This window comes from Dunckerocampus dactyliophorus, chromosome 16 (assembly GCF_027744805.1).
Source record: "Dunckerocampus dactyliophorus isolate RoL2022-P2 chromosome 16, RoL_Ddac_1.1, whole genome shotgun sequence".
Taxonomy (NCBI): domain Eukaryota; kingdom Metazoa; phylum Chordata; class Actinopteri; order Syngnathiformes; family Syngnathidae; genus Dunckerocampus; species Dunckerocampus dactyliophorus.
The window spans coordinates 5,766,128-5,785,731 of record NC_072834.1 but is presented as its reverse complement, the minus strand read 5'-3'; the positions used below and the strand labels follow the sequence as shown (position 1 = coordinate 5,785,731).

The 19,604-nt window shown below is 43.9% G+C and overlaps 1 protein-coding gene across 1 annotated transcript in view; it reads left to right on the top strand.

The window, feature by feature from the left end:
* The window catches only part of wwc1 (WW and C2 domain containing 1), a 31,651-nt gene that overhangs the window by 7,738 nt on the left and 4,309 nt on the right, over window positions 1–19,604 (top strand). The window contains exons 2-18 of the mRNA XM_054755486.1: window positions 7,582–7,691; window positions 7,808–8,011; window positions 9,207–9,283; window positions 9,622–9,701; window positions 11,781–11,910; window positions 12,428–12,574; window positions 12,667–12,737; window positions 12,819–13,064; window positions 14,505–14,594; window positions 15,580–16,253; window positions 16,316–16,427; window positions 16,506–16,676; window positions 16,794–16,986; window positions 17,068–17,208; window positions 18,063–18,106; window positions 18,502–18,856; window positions 18,969–19,061. Coding sequence (XP_054611461.1) covers window positions 7,582–7,691; window positions 7,808–8,011; window positions 9,207–9,283; window positions 9,622–9,701; window positions 11,781–11,910; window positions 12,428–12,574; window positions 12,667–12,737; window positions 12,819–13,064; window positions 14,505–14,594; window positions 15,580–16,253; window positions 16,316–16,427; window positions 16,506–16,676; window positions 16,794–16,986; window positions 17,068–17,208; window positions 18,063–18,106; window positions 18,502–18,856; window positions 18,969–19,061 — 2,938 coding nt within the window. The remainder of the gene's footprint in view (window positions 1–7,581; window positions 7,692–7,807; window positions 8,012–9,206; window positions 9,284–9,621; window positions 9,702–11,780; window positions 11,911–12,427; window positions 12,575–12,666; window positions 12,738–12,818; window positions 13,065–14,504; window positions 14,595–15,579; window positions 16,254–16,315; window positions 16,428–16,505; window positions 16,677–16,793; window positions 16,987–17,067; window positions 17,209–18,062; window positions 18,107–18,501; window positions 18,857–18,968; window positions 19,062–19,604) is intronic.

Genomic DNA, 19,604 nt, shown 5'->3' with positions numbered 1-19,604 from the left:
GAGTTCAGCTCGTGAAAAATGGGAGCAAAAACAAAAGTGTTGCGTTTATATTTTTGTTGAGCGTATTTATAAGCTATTACAGACGACCGACTGTGAATGACGCGTCTTCTGCGGAAAAGTGGGCCGATTTTCGGGGAGAAATAAATAAATGAAAATGTAATTAAAAAAAAAACAACCCGTATTTGTGGGGCGGTGAATGCTGAATCACGACTCTGCGGGGTTCCTCGGTACTCTGGAAACAAAGCTTTATTTTGTTTTGCCTCGCAGACATTTTGCCGCCGCTTCAACGAGCACTGTTTACTTTTGATTACAATGTTGGCTTTGTCACACAGGAGCATGCATGATGCGTACGAAATGTTGCTAGCCATACAATCCTGGCATGGCAGCGTGCTGTGATGCAATGTTTGGCTCATCTTGGAATGCTCCGCTCGTAAAGCTGGCAGTATCTCGATGAGAGATGATCATACTGTAGCTGATGGACGTTTTTAGGAAGACATGCTCAAAGTATGTTTGTACTCGGGTCTGACCTGATCGGTCCTTTATTTTACTTTTGGATGGTTTGTGTGATGTGTGAATTGGAGACATAAGTCCTAATAAAAGCAGAATAAATGGCGAATTCAGCATGAGGATGTTCGTGTAAAACCACTCAAGTGAGGGCCGCCTTTATAAATTCCTCAGTGTGCAATATCATCCATCCGCCCCGCAATGACGCACTATACGTGTGTCGTCAGGTCAGAGGAATGCTATCATCCAGATAAGGCTGGTATGAGTGTTCCAAGGGTCCGGGGCAGATCTTTTCTGATATTCACCTTTTTATATGGACGCCACTCAAGCGTGACTTGAAGGGAAAACAGAGTGAAGAAGTTTGTGTGGCGTTGTTTGTGCCGCTACATGAGGAATTCATGCCCGACACTGAATGAACATTTCTCTCCACGGCCGCCCTGACTCACCATTCAGCTATGCGGACGGCCTCCGTGTGTTTGCACTCCACCGCACGCTTTGTCAGTTTGCATTAGTGCGCCGCAGCCTGGACCGGGCTTTTTACCTTGGAATGTGAAACTGGCAGCAGGCAAACATAGAATAATTCTATTGCAAATTCATTTTTGGAAGAAGCGGGACTTACATCCCGACGTACGTGCTCCTACGAGCTGGCTACGTGCAAAAATGGGGAAACTTGCAAGAGACACGCACATTGCCCGCACAGATTTTCAAACCCGAAGACAGAACGCAAAGCCCATAGCCCATGCATCCCATAAGAAAATTGGGATGCAAATTATTTTCTGCGTGCACGCAGGAAAACCTTGCACGCAGCCAGGTCGCAAGGGCAAGGCAGAGGAGTAGTGCATGTGTCGCAAGTTTAAAAGTACATTGTGTACATTGTTGGCCACGGCAGCAGTTCCTCCCGCGGCGGGCGACTCCTCCAGCTGTATACTCTGGTTCTCCAGACCTCCCAGGACACAGGGCGGCCGCTCACATAGCTTATCGGACATGTATGCGCCTTGCCCGGCCACGCCGAGCAGCTCTTCCCGCTGTTCTCCTGGTCACGATAGCCGTAGGAAGCCAGTACGTCCATCTTGCAATCGAAGTGAATGGGGTTCACAAGCCTTGTACGATGCCCACACACGGTATGGCCTCAGTGAGTGAAACGTACGACAGCCTTACGTGAAGCATACCGAGCACACACGAGTCGCATGCCGCACTCATCATCTAAAAGCTACCAATGGGAGAGGGCGAGCGGCAAGCACGTGGGTCACAAATCACTTGCTCCATAAGCACGACACACTTGCAACCCCTCTGTTACCATACATCCTCTACATGCTGGCCACGGCCTACAAATTTACCAAAAATTGCGGAGCCTGTGCGTGTGGTAACATGTATGTCGGGATGTAAGTCCCGCATAAAGAAAAACTGCGCTTTAAAAAAATAGTTGCCCATCATCCACAATCCTTACGTGAAACATGACCACACGTCTTTCTGTTTTCTGCACTTTCTAAAGGGATAAAAACAGCTAAAAAAAAACAGCTAGCATGTGGGAGATAACGATGAACGTAACGGGACATACCTATTTCGACTATAAAGCCCTAAAAACCCTCCAAAAAACGTCTACAATGTTCTATTTACATAACTGACCTACAGTATATGTAAACCAAGCTACACTTACATTGTTATCGTAGCAGCTAATACGAAGAACTATTTTTCTTGCGTAGTGACCTCGTGCCACTGCCGACAGGTAAAGGGGCCAGTGCAAAAGAATGTGATATGACACCAGTCTGTACTGATCTGTACTGCCCCATGTTTCAAAATCAATATCATGGTGACTTACTCAATCATGGTGACTTGCCCCCCATCTGCTAAGTTTCATTGCTCTTTTTGAGGGTTCAACTTCTAAAACCTGTAGCTCATCCTTCGTATATTCAGGCTCAAATAGATAAGGTTCTGAGTCCTCATTTGTCCAAAAGCAGTCGTCGGCAGCGGCTCTCACAAAGTCTGCCATGATTAGTAGTAGCACACAGACACGTGCTTGACACACTGCTGTTGTTGATGGCAGTAGCGCTAGATGTGAAATCAGTGCACCCAAGAATGAAGTTCTGGTAATGTTTAAAATGATTAAAATATGGCATAATACTGTAAGTTTTGCATTTTATCATGAATGTACCTGTTACTGTATGGTCACAGCATGTATATAAAACCGTAAAGCGTTGTTGGAGGTTTTTTAGAGGGCTTTATAGCCAAAATAGTTTGAATGAATTGTATTGTTGGCGCCCTCATGCTCACTGTTTTTCTCTCTTTAGAACGCACAGAAAAGGGAAAGACATGTATGCTCATGTTTCACATAAGGATTGTAGATGATGGGCAAAATTCCCAAAAAAGTGCAGTTTTTCTTTAAGGTGCTTTTCCTATAGCATAAGCTTCTTTTAAACAAACGCTCAACCTAATTTTACAGCAAAACTATAATGAAAACAATTCTGTACAAGAGCATATGGATTGTTTATTTTAAATAAATAAATAACTACATGCTCTTGCATTAAGTAAAAAAATATTGAAAGACAAGTCATACATAGTATTCTGGTCACTAGGCGTCAGTAATGTTACATTGATGAGACATTACGTTTGATTACTTTACCTTAACACTGCATGGAGTCAGCCATGGCATGAGTGAAAACATGGTAGAGTGAAAAAAGTTCTCCCCCCATTCCGTGTGGAAGTGGTCCGTTTTTGGCTTTTACTTTGGCCTTCTTCCCCACTCCATTTGAAACACTTTCTTAAGTTTAGAACAAATACATTGGAGGCTAACTGGTTAGCTCGATAGCTTGCTATATTCAATGAGTGGCGCCCGTCTATTATTTTTCTGCAGTGATCCCGTAGCATGTGCATTAGTGTTGCACAATGTGGTGTAAACAATGAATAATCGGAGTGTAAAGGTGGCTATAGGGATGTTATTTCATGTCTACCAGGCTCTAATAATGGTAAAAACCGTATTTAGAAAGTCATAAACAGGTTACAGGTTCTATTCTCTAACCACTAAAATATTCAGTCTATTCATATTGAATCCTACTTAGCGGAAATTCACTTATCGTGTTCGGGTCTGGAACCATTAAACGCAATAAATGAGGGATTACTGTATTTATTACTATTAAGATGCATTCGTGCAGTACTTCTTGGAGCCACATGGGAAGCTTGTTGGCTTGTTATTGAGTTACCTTTCCAGTACAGTCAAAGGTTTGAATTCACCATTTCATTCTATTCTATACGTTTACATGCACTAAATTAGTCTGATTGGTGACACACTAAATTGGTGTCTCCTATTACCGAATGTGAAGTCGCCTGTTCATCTCTAATTTGACGGTGGACGCCGTGTGCCCCCAATACACAAGAGGGCAATAGTGGTCATTTCCGCTTGCGCTATGTTCAGCTATGTTGGTAAAGGAAGAGAATGCTCCATGACAATAGCTGTCACTACCAGAAACCTTTGGTCTAAAAAACGGACCACTAGGCCTGTCACGGTAATAATTAAATAAATTAATCACACAATAAATCAAAACAAACGAAATAATGTGCATACGTGTTTATATATTGACTTTTTTCATCATCTGTATCTTTAATTTATCTCCTTGCTGGCATAATTAGTCCCGCAGTCTCTGTTTTGTCTTTTTCGCTTGTGAATTGAGTATTGTTGACTCCTGAACAATCAGTCAGCCAGAGACTGGCGCACGCATAGAATAATCTAGGTATGTTTATCCGATCTTTAAAAAAAATTAATTAATGTGTTTACATGTGTTTTCAAAATGTGGTTATAAGCCATTTGATGCAACAATTTGTTGTTTTTTTTACTGCATGTAAACATACTGAGTGTCTACAAACTTTTGACTGGTACTGTAGTGGTTGCCTGTGTTTGGTCAGTCAATAAAATGTCTATTAATGAAATGCAAAAATCCTTACATGTAATGATGCAATACATCATTGGACAATTTTGCCCAGTATTTCAGATGTAGGATGTAGCTTCATTAACTTTTTGAAGAAGATGTTAGCCTCTGCACATATTGCTACAAAATTCTCAGTAAACTGTAACGCTCGTGCTTGTGGTTAAGGAAGACAAAGCCGCCAATGAAATTTCCATCGCTTTATTAACAAACAGTAAAACGCAACACTGTGTGCACGCTCTGCTAAACTTAGCCAGCCCAGCCAGCTTCCACTCAGACTCAAGTCACAAGTAAGAGATGCGTTTTGAAGTTTTTTCGCTGAATTAGCTGGTGTTTAGTAGTAGTTTGTTTACATTGTAAACCTCAACTTTACAGATGCCACGTCAGCACCATAGGCTGCGTGTGTCGGGGTAAGACTTTTGCTTGGTGGTGTCAGTTATAGTAACTTCAGTTGCAGCTAACTAGTGGCGCCACCTTTTGTTTAAGTGGATGACACACCCAGCGATTAATTAAGGCACAGTATCTGTTTAGAACGGAGGTGACGAGTATGTGTAACAGACCCAAACAAACACTATGTTTTGCAGTTTTATTCAGTGTTTGTCCCAGGGTCTGTTACTTTGAACTAAAGTAGAAGCAGAAGTGTCTCTTCTAGCAAAATAGTGATGCTAGCAAACTAAAACCCACAGTTTGAAAGATGTTGTGGTGGTTCAAAATACTGTAGATGATTGGATTAGGTTTCTCCTGGTTTATTAATTGATCAATGGGCTGTTAGTGGCAGCGGTCTTATTATAGTCTGTGTTGTAATGCCCATGTTTACTGTTCCGAGTCCTTGTGTTGGCCTGCCACAGACATCTCAGGCACTTTGAGCTCTGAAGTAGTGGAGTATGTGAGAATGACCACAAGTGGCTATTGAACAACTGACAAGTGAAATGGAGGCCAGGGCCGCCGCAACCAGCTGGCCTTTCGCTTTGAAGGAAGCAGTGATGGAGAGCAACAAGTTTGGGTCAGCAACAAACACCCACCTCCCTTTCCCTCCATCGGCCATTAGAGGACAGGATTTAGTGGGCGAATCAAATAATGGGATGTGGAGACTCGGGCCAGCCAACCAGCCGTTGGCAGAAGCCTTGCTGTGGCCCAGAGCTAAATTTAGAGCCAAGCCGAGGGGGTCTTCTGCGGGCCCCTTTTCATTATTCATCAGTGAAAAGGACCCAGTTCAGTTTCTGTACTGGGCGCGGGCTCGCCGTTTGTGTATCTGCTGTCGTGAAATATAAGAGGCAGTTGCACAGGCTTTTCAGTCTCACCACTGCTCGCTGTCTCTTCATGATGAAGCAGTTTCCTTCTTTGGTCACTGGGAACATAGAATAGTACAAGAATGTGGTACTCGTCCACTCCCTTGATTTAGGGTAGTAGTGCTGTATAGTTATTGATATTGCTCGATAGGGGGGGGTAGGCAATTTGTAAAATTGTCTATGATGCAAAAAAAATTATACATACTTTTTATTTAAAGACAAATCTTTAAAGACAAATATTTTTTTCTTGTTACGGTATGGCTTTTTGCTAGGTTTATTTTCTTTCCACAATGTGCCACGGGCCCAAAAAGAATTGAGCCGTGGTCCGCAAATAACCACCATGCTGCACCGCTGATAGCTCTGGTTTACGTAATTCACCGTGTTTCACCATAACTACCGCTAGTCAAAGGCTGGGCTGCATGCTTCCGCACCTCGCCTTCCACAGCGGTGGTAATGCACACTCCCCGGGCTTGTGGAGGTGCCCTGCATGTCTGTATCGTGAGTTACTCTGCGATTCCCACTCTATCTTAAACACTTAACATATCTTAAACCCATCCAATCCACTTTATTTATTTTATAAACACAGCTTTCAAAGTGCTGCCAGGGGTTGTTCGTCTGTGTAGATATATTTTTTGACTGATGTATTGTCATACCACACACATTCTGACTGCTGCCAAAGAGAAAAAAAAAAAGTAAATTAATAAGAGGTGATGGCTTTGTCAAGTTAAAATAAATTGTAGAAACTTCAGCACTACCTCCAGGATTTGGTGAACATATGTATATATTTGAGTCTGTTTGTATACGTTTGACCCCCTGTAACTGAGAGAAAAAGAGCGGTCCAAATAAATCATTACGTACTGCCGGAGTGTATGTAAACCTCTGGCCGCAGCTGTATGAAAAGATGGCATATGTGTCAACAAGGGTCTGTAGGTTTACGTTACGAGGAATTTTCCAACATGTCAAGCCTTAACTGTGGCAGTAGAAACGTCAGCATTTTCTGGCAGACATCTTTGAAACAACCCTACTAAGTTTGACAGTCCATTTAAAATAGTTATTCTAAGTTGTACAAAGTAGAGATTTGCACTCAACCAAATAGATTTCCAGTTGTGTAAATGAGTGATGTGTTTCAGCCCTGGAGAGAATTCGGTCTGTGGCTGATAAAAAACAAAGTTTTAGGGGGGAAAAGTGGAAGCATCATTGAATCCCCCTACCCCCACCCCTCCCGGCTGCACTGATCAGGCTGTAAGGCAGACGGTTGCCCCAGAAACCTCCAAGCGATGCGGTAGTGCAGCTTGAGGAATGCCACGGGTCGGTTTCCTCCTATTGTGGTCAGCAGGAGGAACACCCCCCCCTTCTCCTCCTCCACATTTTTTCTTTCCCTCGCTCTTGGAGGTGAATAGAGGATTCTGAAATACCAGACTAGCCTCCCCCGTCTTCCCTTCCTCCTAACACCATTGCTGCTGCCTCATGGAACTGCTTTCAGGTGTCACAATAATCCAATGTTAGCCCAGGCTGGTGGCGGGTCTTAAGACATTCAAGCTGTTGGAATTATGTGAAAGTCAATAAAAATAATATCACTTGCTGGCCTAAAAGTTATTTAATTGGTAGATCTTGTTTTCCTGCGAAAGGTCCCATTTCATTAAATCACACATTAACATCCACCTGGACTTCAGAATGAACTGATAAGAATGTGTCAGGGTCAAAGTAGGCTCGGAGCTCACGTGACACTTTTTGGGCCCTTTTACTTATGCTTTACAGCAAAAACAATAGGCTGTTGAATGGTATTTTGAGGTAATTGGAGTAAAAGTTATTAATGACCAAATATAAGTAATAACTCACAAGCAAATGATGTGATTGATTTGTTTCTTCAGGCACACGAAGCCTCTGACGTTCGCCGACTGTATCGGAGATGAGCTGCCAGTCGGTTGGGAGGAGGCGTATGACCCCGTGGTTGGAGCGTACTACGTCGACCACAACACTAGTGAGTTTGTGCAATCTTTCTATGTAATGTTCTATGCCAGCCTGTCTCATTATTCCTCTACAATTGTCTGCTGCTTTAGTGAGCATATCTAAATCTTTCCACTTTGTGGCCTTCAGAGAGCACCCAGCTGGAGGATCCGCGGGCCCAATGGCAGCGGGAGCAAGAGTCCATGCTGCGGGAGTACCTGGCTGTGGCCCGCGACGCCCTGAGTGCCCAGAAAGAGATCTACCAGGTGAAGGAGCAAAGGCTTCGTCTCGCACAACAGGAGTACCGGCAGCTCAACGACACCTGGCAGGACAAGTCAACATCGCAAACTAGCTGTAAGTAGACACACTAATGTCCCCCTTTCCACTGCGCTGTACCTGCTCTTCTCAACATGTCTCTAATTGAAGGTACTAATTTTAGTACCAGACCCAAGCGTTCTAAAGGAGAGCTGCAATATTAAAACTCACAATCTCCGCTTTGCCACAATATTGCTGCCCTCAGTCTCCTTTTGGATCTCTTTACTGTGTAAAACAGGACACCCTATACCAGGAGTCAGCAACCTTTACCATTAAAAGAGCCATTTTGCCTCCTCTTCCGGTAAAGAAAAATAGTCTGGAGCTGCAAAACATTACACAGCTTATAAACTTTTAAAAGTTTGAATGTTTTTAAAAGCGCAGATTTCATGTTTAGGCCTACTTTGAAATAATTCACACTGAACACTGAATCGTTCCCGTATTTGTGTGAAATTAAAACAAGACGTAGCCCTCTTTAACATAAAAAAGCCCATCAGAGTTCACTTATCTGTAGATCAGTGCTGTCTGCTCAATATCGTTTACATCACATGACTCATGACAGACATTTCAATATGCTTGCGCTGAATTATTGTCATCCATTTGCCTACTGATGATGATGTTGTTGCCGTTCTATTGTTCCTGTCCTTGACTGTCTTTGCAGAGATAGGCATTCTTTTCATTCTCTGAATAATTTTCAGTTTATTTTTAAATTTGTAGAGTAGATGCTCTGATATTTTTTTGAATGATTCTTTCATGTTGGCTCCATCATTGAAAAGCTAGTCTTGTGGCCGCACATGAGGTCGTATCTCATATGCTTTTACATTTTCTGTTCCTTTTCAGTTACTTTTTCTCTTCCGGCAAAGGAATGTATCCATTCAGAATTCTCTATTTTCTTTAATTAATTCTCTATTTTCTTTACATATTCATGGTTATGGATAGCTTACAGCGGGGGTGGCACTCGCACAAGACATGTTTTTGTGTCTCACTGCACACACTGGCCCCCCTCCTTCCTCTCTCGCTCATCCAATCAGCAGTCAGAATGCAGTGTAGATTCATTCACGGACTTGTGAGGAGTCGAAGTCTTTTCGAAAATGCACATTTCCTCCACTTTGGTGTAATAAAAAAAAAAATATAGTGTACAGTGGAAAGTCTCAGCAATGTGAAATAATAAAAAGTGGGACAATGTTTGACAGTACATAGTTATTCTTTGAATCTCTTCCAATTTTTTCCATTCCAGTGAATTCCAGGACGTCATCCTCCAGCAAGTACGACCCAGATATCCTTAAAGCGGAAATAGCCACAGCCAAAAGTCGGGTAAGGGAATGTCCCACACAAACACATTCACGTATATTTATTTGCGATACAGTAAATTACATGTCACTCTAGTTTGTGTGTTTGCCTGCACCCAACCACAGTGGCGCTCCATGCTTGACTCTTTACCCATTGAAATTAACCGTTTCGTGTAATCATTACATTGGACGTACCACACTTCATCACATCACATCAGTTCCTCAGATCAAATCTGAGTTTGGAATAAATATATTTTAGTGTTTGAGTCACTTAAAATGTGAGTCACAGTTGATTTATTTGCCGTATAATGAATATTTCAGTGCATCTTTACACCCTCATAGAGAGTGTCTTTGATGATGCAGGTCAACAAGCTGAAGCGGGACTTGGCCTGTATGAAGCAGGAACTGCAGTACAAAGAACAAGGCTTTGAAACGCTGAAAGAGTAAGTAGTCTCAGTTAATGATTTTAATTTTTCATTTCAAGATTTGGACTGATAAAAATGTCCACAATTGTGCAGTGTTCTGTCTCAGCAGTGTAGGGTTCTGCTTACTTACTTTCATTCCATTTCCTCTTTAGCTGTTTTCGCTTCTTATTTCTGCTGCTGCATGAGATGAAGCTCCCTCTGCTTTGCAAATCATTAAAATTTACAGCATTTGTTGTTTAAAGTTACATCTGTCTTCTGCAAGCACTAAACGTCTCCTTATCGCCTCAGTTATTGCCTTAGCATTATCATACATTCCATCCCGTCATTAAACACTGACACCTCTGTCAAAACACCAATGTAAGACCAGCTGGGGAAAGAGGATCCCGCATGTGACCCACTTACTCCCCATGAGACTACAAATGCAAGGTGCAGCAGCCATCAGTCACAATTGCGACAATGAAAGGCATTCATTCCTCCCTTTCTTTTAATTTCAAACTGTGGCTGTAAATTTTTTAATGTTTGTGTATGTGTGCGTGTTTTTGAAATCCAGTTCTTTTTTTCTAGCAAATCAGCTGTCAGTCCGAATTGAAAGAGAACAGGAATGTCCGGTCTGGCGTTTTCTCGCTAGGCGCTGCGCAAGTGAGAGTTTCAGGAGGATTAATGAGTAGCTGAGGGCCAGAGTGGTTGAACAACATTCCTCATGACTTTTCCTCTCCTGTTACAGTCATCAGATGGCGCTGGACAACCAATCCCTGTTTGCACAAATGCAAATAGGCTTAGGCTGGAATGCGGCCGGTGTCGCTCCCGCTGAGATTTGACAAAATTCTTGACACGTTTTGACATTTTTTGCTTGGGAACTTTCCTTGGTGGAAAGCCTCAGTTTCCATCACACAGAGGAAGTTCAAGATTTGTTTGTTGATTGTTGTCCCTCAGAGAGCATCCCCAGAGTTCAGTTGTGTCACAGCTTTAGGGAAGGAACTATTCCTCAGGCGCGTCGTCCTGCTCCGGATGCTCCGCAGCCTCCTTCTGATGGAAGCAGGGCAAACAGTCTATGTGATGGTTGTGTGAAGTTCTTCCTGTTGCGAGTGGCCCTCTTTTTGCATCTGGAAGCAAAGATGTCAATGGTGGAATGATGCCCGCTCCCAACAACCTTCTGCATAGCCTTCACCAGCCGCTGCAGAGCAGACCTGTGTTAGCACTGAGTCCTTTAGGCATTCCTTAGTGTCCATAGGAAGTGAAAGTGCTGGCATACCTTCCAGCAGTTGTTGCTCCAGGTAAGGTCTTGGTTGAGGTGGACGCTTAGGTGCTTAAAACTGGAAACCTCTTCAGCAGTCGCTCCACCGATGTTCATGGTGGGGGGGACGATATTTGTTCTTCCAGAAGTCCACGATCATCTCTCTGGTCCTCTTCCTGTGATGCAGAGGTTGTTGTCACTCCATCAGCTCTCCGTGTGTTCTAGCCACATCGTCCGCAAACTTAACGATGTGACAGTTTGGCTTTAAGGGTGAGCAGTCATAAGTCAGCATAGTGACAAGAAGGGGGCTCTGCAGACAGCCCCGAGGAGAGCCAGTGCTGAAGGTGATGATAGGGGAGGAAATGCAACTAGCTGCATAGTTTTACGTTATGTGAAACGAGTCTACCATAAAGTGTGCTTTTTGTCCTAACGTACCTCATGACACTGTTATTACTCAGCAATGTTTGAGAAGCACTTAGAGAGGATTATATCTTCTCTACTCTCCTTCACTTCCTCATTCTCTGAGCACTCTCTCTCTCTCTCTCTCTCTCTCTCTCTCTCTCTCTCTCTCCCCCCCCTCCCCCTCGCTCTCTCCCTCTCCCTCTCCCTCTATCTCTCTCTCTGTGTTAGCCTCCCTCGCCTCTTCACTGCATGAAGAATGTGGAAGGACCTGTTGTCCTGACACATGCATGACTTAATTTACCACAGGGGCACTCTTGCACCCCTTGTGGCTGTTTGCTATAACACCCACATGTAATGATACAAAGATCCACGATGAAGCCCAAAAACCTGTTTTGGTTGTGAGTAACCTGCCATACCCAAAATACATATCCACTTCTGTTTTCCTTCCTCCACTCCTGCAGGATTGACCAGAAGGTGTCCAACAGCCCGTATGGCTACAAGCTGCAGGAGGCACAAGCCATCCTCAACGAGGTGCGCTCCATCCGGGATGCCATCAACTCCGGCGAGAAGGAAAAGCAAGAACTCATGCAGGTATGGAACTACTTTTATACCATCGATGTGGACACTACCTTTAGCTTGTATCAAATGCACAGCACTTGTAGAATGGACAAAGGCAAGTCTAAATATATGACTGTAATTTGCACAAAATTGAATAATAAATCTCACTCCTACTTGTGGACACTTGTAGCCTCCCTCCCCTCTATTTCCTCTTTGTGGTCATCTGCAGCTGACAACCCAGTGTGATGCTGCGTGTTCGTGTGTGTGCATGCGTGTGTGTGCGTTTGTCTTTTGTAGCGTTTATACATTTTATATCAGTAACAGTAACAGTAAAGTTTTATCACAAATAGTGATAATAGCTTGCTGAATAAAGTATTAGAAAAAGTGTCTCCAAGTCGCTACTGCAGGGTTGGGCAACCTACGACCCCTGGGCCTTATATGGCCCGTGCGAGCATTCTATCAGGCCCGCCATACAGTTCTAAAAACAAAACAAAAAAAAAACAGCGGAACTGTTATAAAAGAAGTGGTAACTTTTTGTATTTACATGCAGAAACTGGCCGTTCTGAAGGATGGCTTCCAGCTGGACTCTGGCTCACAGCAGGAACTGTGGGGCAGCAGTCCCTCGCTGGCCAACTCGGAGCTCTCCATACCCCGTCTCTATTCTGATGCCGGCTCCCAGACCGACATCCCTGCTGAGGTGAGTCCCACTTAGTAAACCAGTGACATAATCAATGCAAAAAGTATTTGAAATTCAGCAGTTTTCATTATATTTTGAACATGTGTTTGCAGTACATGAACAACTCCAATAAACTGGCAGAGAAAGTTCGACTCAGTCTGAAGTACGAGGAGGCAAAGCGTCGGTAGGTTAGCGCTTTTGTGTTTTGCAGTTTTGCTTCTGTTTCCACTGATTCAGCCCCCGCTATCCTCCTCACGCTTACCAGAATTGCCACCATCGAGGTGCAGATCGCAAAACTGGACAGCGAGGCATGGCCGGGGCTGCTGGACCCAGAGCGCGACCGTCTCATTCTCATCAACGAGAAAGAGGAGCTGCTGAAGGAGCTTCAATACGTCAGCCCACGCCAGCGCCTGGGGCCCAATGATGCCCAGAAGCTGGAAACAGAGAAGAAGCGTCTGGAGAAAGACCTGCAAGCCGCTAGGGATAGCCAGAGCAAGGCTCTGACTGAAAGGTTGGCACTTGTCAATATTACTTGTGCGTCTTTCAGAAACTGAGGGAGGATTTGCAAATGTGGTTTTGTGTTACTGAAGTTGTCACTTTTATATTGACTGCAAATCAAATTGTCCCACCGGTGACTTAAATGAGGAAAAGCCAGCAGCCAATTACAGATCTTAATGTCTCCTGGTGGGAGACTGTGCACAGCAGCTTAATACTGTTCTCACTTAATTTATGTACAACCATGCCCGATAAAAGAAACAAACAAATATTTATGTTCGTAGATATGTGTGTGTGTGTGTGTGTGTGTGTGTGTGTGTGTGTGTGTGTATTTATGTATACAGTGATGATGTGTAACATCTTTTACAAGGGGATGGGAGACTGTTGCCAGGCAACCAGCTATGAGCCCAGGCAGTTATGGCTGCACGGAGGAATAAGCTGAATTACAGTTTTATAGTTTTGTGCCTTGTGTGCACTTCATTGCCGCTTTACACATCCAGCAGCCTTCGCATCACTTTTGATAATATTAAAAGCGGAGTTGAAGTTAAGTGTGGCTGTTGCTAGCTGTCATCCAGTAGGTAAACAGATGTAATGAGGGTCGACTCAAAAGTGACAAAACAAGGGACCTTCAATTGTCCTGTGACTATCAGTGACGTCAAACCCTCTCTGCCTGATCCATATCACAAATTAGAGACGCCACTCAGGCCCCTGGCCCCCCAGTCTCAACAAGACTCCTGTTGAGGTCAGTCTCTTCCTGAGCTCAAGCCTCCCTTTTGTGCGCTTTCAGTCTCCTGTTCGCGTAACACGAGAAGCTCACAAAAGAGCCTCTTGTGGCACTCACGTTCACAAAATAGTCGAGCGGACACACAAAGACACGAGAATGTATGCTCACATACAACATTAAGTGCACCTGCACAGTCCAATATCTGGTACTGTACTGTAAGTGAATAAAAACCTGGCAATACCATCTTTGCAAAGGCAGAATTTGTGTTATGGATCTCATTCAGTTGTGCGGGTCACATTAAAATCGACTTTAGATACAGTTGTGCCCCAAATGTAATCCAGAAGAAAAGGGTAACTACACAGACGGCACCACAAATGAATCCGAAGACTTGATGACAACTCTTTGCAATTTCTTTCTGGATTGCGTCCACAATTTTCCTTTCAATCCTGTTATAAAACAAGACCGGTATGCATGCAGGTGAAAGTTCCGTAGGCATTAACCTCACAAGTGCTTCTCCGTAACCCAATCAAAAACTTCCTCTTTTTGGCTTGCTTCCAATCAAATCATCTGTCAATGGCCGCCTTACTTCTCAACAAACAAAGCTCCCACAATCCGATGACATCAATGTCACCTGAGGACAGCCAATAACAACACCATGCTCTGGCTTGTGTGTCTGATTAATTGATTGATCACATGAAACGTTTTCTGACTTTGAGTGTTGTCATTTTGCAGGCTGCGTCTTCACTGCAGGAGGAACAAGCTGGTGAGAGAGCTGGAGGAGTTAGTTCGATTGGCCACATCCTTACACACTCAACTCAAAAGGTGTGTCCCCCTTTTTTTTTTCAATTTCATAACACTGTTCTGGTTCTATGTAAACACTTCAGAACATCGTCAGAGGTGATGAGGAGTGAGGAGGATTCATTTTTAGTTTTATTTGACATATGCACCTGTAATTTTACAGTCGTCCCTCCCTGCATGGCGGTTCGAACATCGCTCTCTCGTCGTATCATGTTTTTTCAAAAATTGATTAAAATTAAGTCATATGTAGTATTCTGGTCCCTAGGCGTCAGTAATGTTACATTGATGAGACATTACATGAGATTACTTTACCTTAACACTGCAAGGAGTCAACCATGGCATGTCTGACATGATAGTGGGGAAAAAAAGCTATCCTCCCATTCTGTGTGGAGGTGGTAGGTTTTCGGCTTTTTACTTTGTCCTTCTTATCCACTCTGTTTGAAAAACTTTCAAAAGTTTAGAACAAATAAATTGGAGGCTAACTAGTTAGCTCGGTAGCTTGCCACAGTATATGCTATGAGCGGCAGCCGTCTCTTGTGTCCCTGCAGTCATCCCGTAGCCTGCGCATTAGTGTTGTACAATCTAGTGTAAACAAGTAGTAGTAGTGTAAAGGTTTCCATGTGTATTTCATGTGTACAGGGCTCTAATAATGGTAAAAATTGGATTTACAAAGTCAAAAATAGATTTTCTACGCTCTAACTACGAAAATATTTAGTTCATTAATATTTGCGAAAATTGACTTGGTCTGGAACAAATTAACGGTGCTAAAACCAATGACAACTGTATACAGTATGTAAATAATAGAAAATATTGCAGAAAATTGAGGTTTAGAGTCTTCAAATTTTCAGTCCTGTTGCTTTGGCTCTCCATGTAGTTACTTTTTAAAATCATAAGTGTCCTTTAACAATGCAAGCCCTTCTTGTGAGATAGCAACACAAACGAGAAGAAACAAGAAGCATCAGTCAACACCACTTTTGTAAAAATAGATCTTTTTATGTCTCTTGTCCAGCCTGTCCGCCAGCACCTTATCATGCTCGTCCGGCAGCAGTCGAGGTTCCCTGACGTCAAGCCGCGGCTCGCTGGCTACCACCTCCAGCCTGGGCTCCTCCTCCTCGCTCAGCTTCACCGACATCTACCTAGATCAGCCGGAGCTGGCCGACCCGGACTTCCAAAACAAGCTGGACAGCCTCCTGCAGGAGGGCGGCCAGGGAGGCTACCGCCCCTCAAGCTCCATCACCACCATACACGAGCACGAGGTGGCGACAGGTGGCGGCAGCGGCACAGGGAGGGATGCTGAAAGGGCTGAGAGACAAACACTGGGGGTGGGTGTAGACACTGAGAAGGGTGCAGGGGGAAGAGAGGTGGGATCATCCAGAATCCAGGCACTCAGACTGTCAGAAACCCCTCACTCCATGAGCTCCTTGTCGCCTCGGTCGTCACTTTCCTCGCTATCACCTCCGTGCTCACCACTGGTTACGGACGCTACGTTTCTGTCAGGGGAGGCCTTCACCAGCGAGGCAGGACCTGATGGGTTGAGCTTGGACGTGGAGCTCAAAAGCAGGCTAGCAGAGCTGGACCTTAGTCTGGACTCCCAGAAGCTGAAACAGCAGGAGGAGCACAGAGCCCCAGGTGGGCTGGAGGAGAAGCAGAAACGCAATGGCATCCTGGGTGAAGAGGTCAAAGGTGAGTATACAATAGGATTTCAATCTCTCTGTAATCAACATCCTTTTTTCCTTCCTTTTTAGCTCCACAGTTGCAAGGAACAGGGGTGGGTCCGAAGAAGATGGGCGTGATCTCAGCTGTTTCTGATGAGTCTGTCGCAGGTGACAGCGGTGTGTATGAACCCTCTGAGCGCAGGTACCAAATGCAAGCCACCCAGTGCACCAGAAGATGCATCAGGAATATAAAAAGATGACTAATTTTACTTATTTCTAGGCCAGGTCTCCCTGCTGACATCCTGCTGGGCTCCGATGAGGAGAGGCTGGCGCTGGGCTGTGCTCAGGTTCAGCTTGGATTGCGCTTTGAGTCAAGAGACCAGCGCTTCTCTGTCTTCATCATGGCGCTGTCCAACATCAACGCCCTCTGTCTGCCGGCTGACCACAAAATGTATGACTATCATTTGACTTTTAATGTATTTGATCTCCACAAAACAAGAGAAAACATGCCAACAAGAAGTACTGTAGTTATCGTATATTAACAGTACCATGTGATGAATAACCGCAGGCACATTCGCATGGTTGTCCTTCCGTGCGTGGAGACAAACCGCTGCCTGTTCAGAACTCGCGGCTACATGCCTCAGGATGTCGTGGAGGTCAACGAGGTGTTCGGCATGCAGATATCTCACAGTGCACTGCGGCAGAAGACCCTGAGGATTGATGTATGTAACACCGGCAAATCAGGCCACGAAGATTGTCTGGTGAGTACAACTAGGTTTTTTTTAATTCATTCAATTTGTTTTCAATTTTGATTTTCAAAAACTTTTTCCTCCTTCCTCCAGGCGGGAGCGCAGATCAGCCTGGCCGACGTCAGCTGTTCAGAGGAGAGAAGAACCAAGTGGTACAACCTGCTGAGTTGTGCTTTCACGCCAGAGGTCAGCAGCAAGGAGAAAGACAGCGGGGCAGCTGGTGGTTTGGACACAGTGAGAGCTGACACTGCACTCACAATATGCTATTAAAATATATTTGGGTTTTAGTCAAGTACACAAGTACCTCGCAAATCATCACTAAGCTTCACAACTTAAATAAAATGAAAAGAATGTTACAGACACACTTGTTGCTAGGCAGTTTTTATGGACCTCAATCATTTGTCTCCCAGAGGCCAATGCAATAACTTCATGGACTTTCATTTATTAAACAAGAAGGATAAAAAGCAAATGTTGGTACAATTAATGGGGCCTGACTCAGTTTAAAAAAAACAGACTTCTGTTCTGCAGCACAAAAATAAAAAATTATGATGGGCACTACAGATTGTAAGACAATTTTATATAACAAATTGCAATTGCAGTAGGGAGTTATGCAGGAAAACAGTGCCCTCTGGTGTTTGCATGTAGCCATACTGGGGCAAATACGACTCGGAGGACTGCATGCAGTAGGTACGTTCCCATGGTGAAAAACAACGAATAATGGATGCGATGTTAGAAAGCCCTAACAATGCCTACTTTTGATACTCTAAACCCTATAATATGTCTCTCACCGTTATTAAACACATTTTAAATTCAGTTTTACACATTAAGCATTAATTACAGTCGGGTACACTATTGTATTTACAAAAGGTGCAGTTTCACAACATCAAGTGTTGTCAAAGCATCTTCCAGTGGGGTGAATTGACTTGTGGTACAGTAGCTGCAGTACTCCAACCCCCAGATATCGCCATCAAACCACTTTTATAAGTTGCCATTATAAAAAAAAAAATACTTATTTACAGCGGATAAAAAAAATCCGCGAATAGGTGGGGATCTACTGTAAATGCTAATGAGCGTGTTCTATGTTTTAGGCTGGAGCTACCAACAGTGACAGAGTTCCAGACGACGAAGAGTGGTAAGATTCTTATTTTTCCTCCCCCCACACTTATTTGTTGCGTCGACCTCACGATTTCCCGTCACGTGCACAACGGTGGCGACTGTGGTTTTGTTCAAGGTTGCAAATATTGTTTTAGATGTTTGTGTGGTACGTGCTTTGTGTTTTCATGTGACAAGTGAATGTGCAAGGGAACAGGAGCAGTCAGTGCTGGATGATTGTGACATGACCACACAGGAACGCACTAGCAGAATGCAACCTGACCGGTTCAGAATCTAAACAAAGCTGCTTGATTTTCCAAAACAGCTGTCTTGTGACACATTGTCTCCTATATAAAGTGGAATTAATGAATAAACACTAGGCTAACACTAACTGTCTATCAGTTCTTACTCTTGGCTTGCTACCTTGCCTCTTAGGCACGGCACCCCCCTGGAAGCAGACATGTTTGACAATGAAGAAGATGACGAGAAGCTTCTGGAAGAAGGAGAGTTGTTCTATGCTGATGGCAGCCAATGGGAGGCCGAGGAGATGGTGGAGGAGGAGGAGGATTTGGGTAGGGAGACCAAAATGGCTCCTCCAGCCGCTATTAAAGAAAAGGTAAACAAAGAGACGAGTATGGGCCGCATCTTGTCGTTGTCCAACCACCACTCAGTGGTTCGGCCCAAGGAGCGGCGCACGGACCTCTCCCAGCAGCACCCCTTCATAAGGGGCAACACCATCATCCGCTCCAAGACCTTCTCCCCAGGACCTCAGAGCCAGTACATCTGCAGGGTAATTAATGTCAAGCACCTCTTTAAAAACAAGAACAAAAAACAACAACAAAAAATAGCAGTACATGTACATAGTAGTACATAGCAAGCTCATTCTTCTCTTTTTTTTGCAGATCAATCGCAGCGACAGCGACAGCTCCACGCTGTCTAAGAAGTCACCGTTTGTGCGAAACGCTTCTGAGCGACGGAGCATGCGCATGAAGAAGGTAGACACATTTTTTTAAAACTATAGTACATTACAAGATTTTTTTTCAAGGAATATTCAAATAATACCTTTTTGTAAAAACAAAAACAAATTAAATTTTAGCCAACCACCATCACTCAAAGATGTAATCTTATATTTGTAAAAATATGTAATTATACAGTATATAAAATGTGAAGACAAAAAACAAACTACTGTATTACTTTTGTGATTTGCTGGGCAAATCACATGGTCCTACTGGCGTCCGTTAAATATATATGGCCCTGGAAACATCCTTGGATGTGTGTGTCATATATATATATATATATATATATATATATATATATATATATATATATATATATACAGTATATATCTCAAAATCATCCGGTTCGTCAATGGGGTCCTTCCCCAGGTGGAGCAGTTCAAGTATCTCGGGGTCTTGTTCAAGATTGAGGGAAAGTTGGAGCATGATGTTGATAGGCGGATCGGCACAGCGTCTGCAGTAATGTGGTCGCTTTGCTTTCCGGACACCTCCCTGGTGAGGTGTTCCAGGCATGCCCAGCCG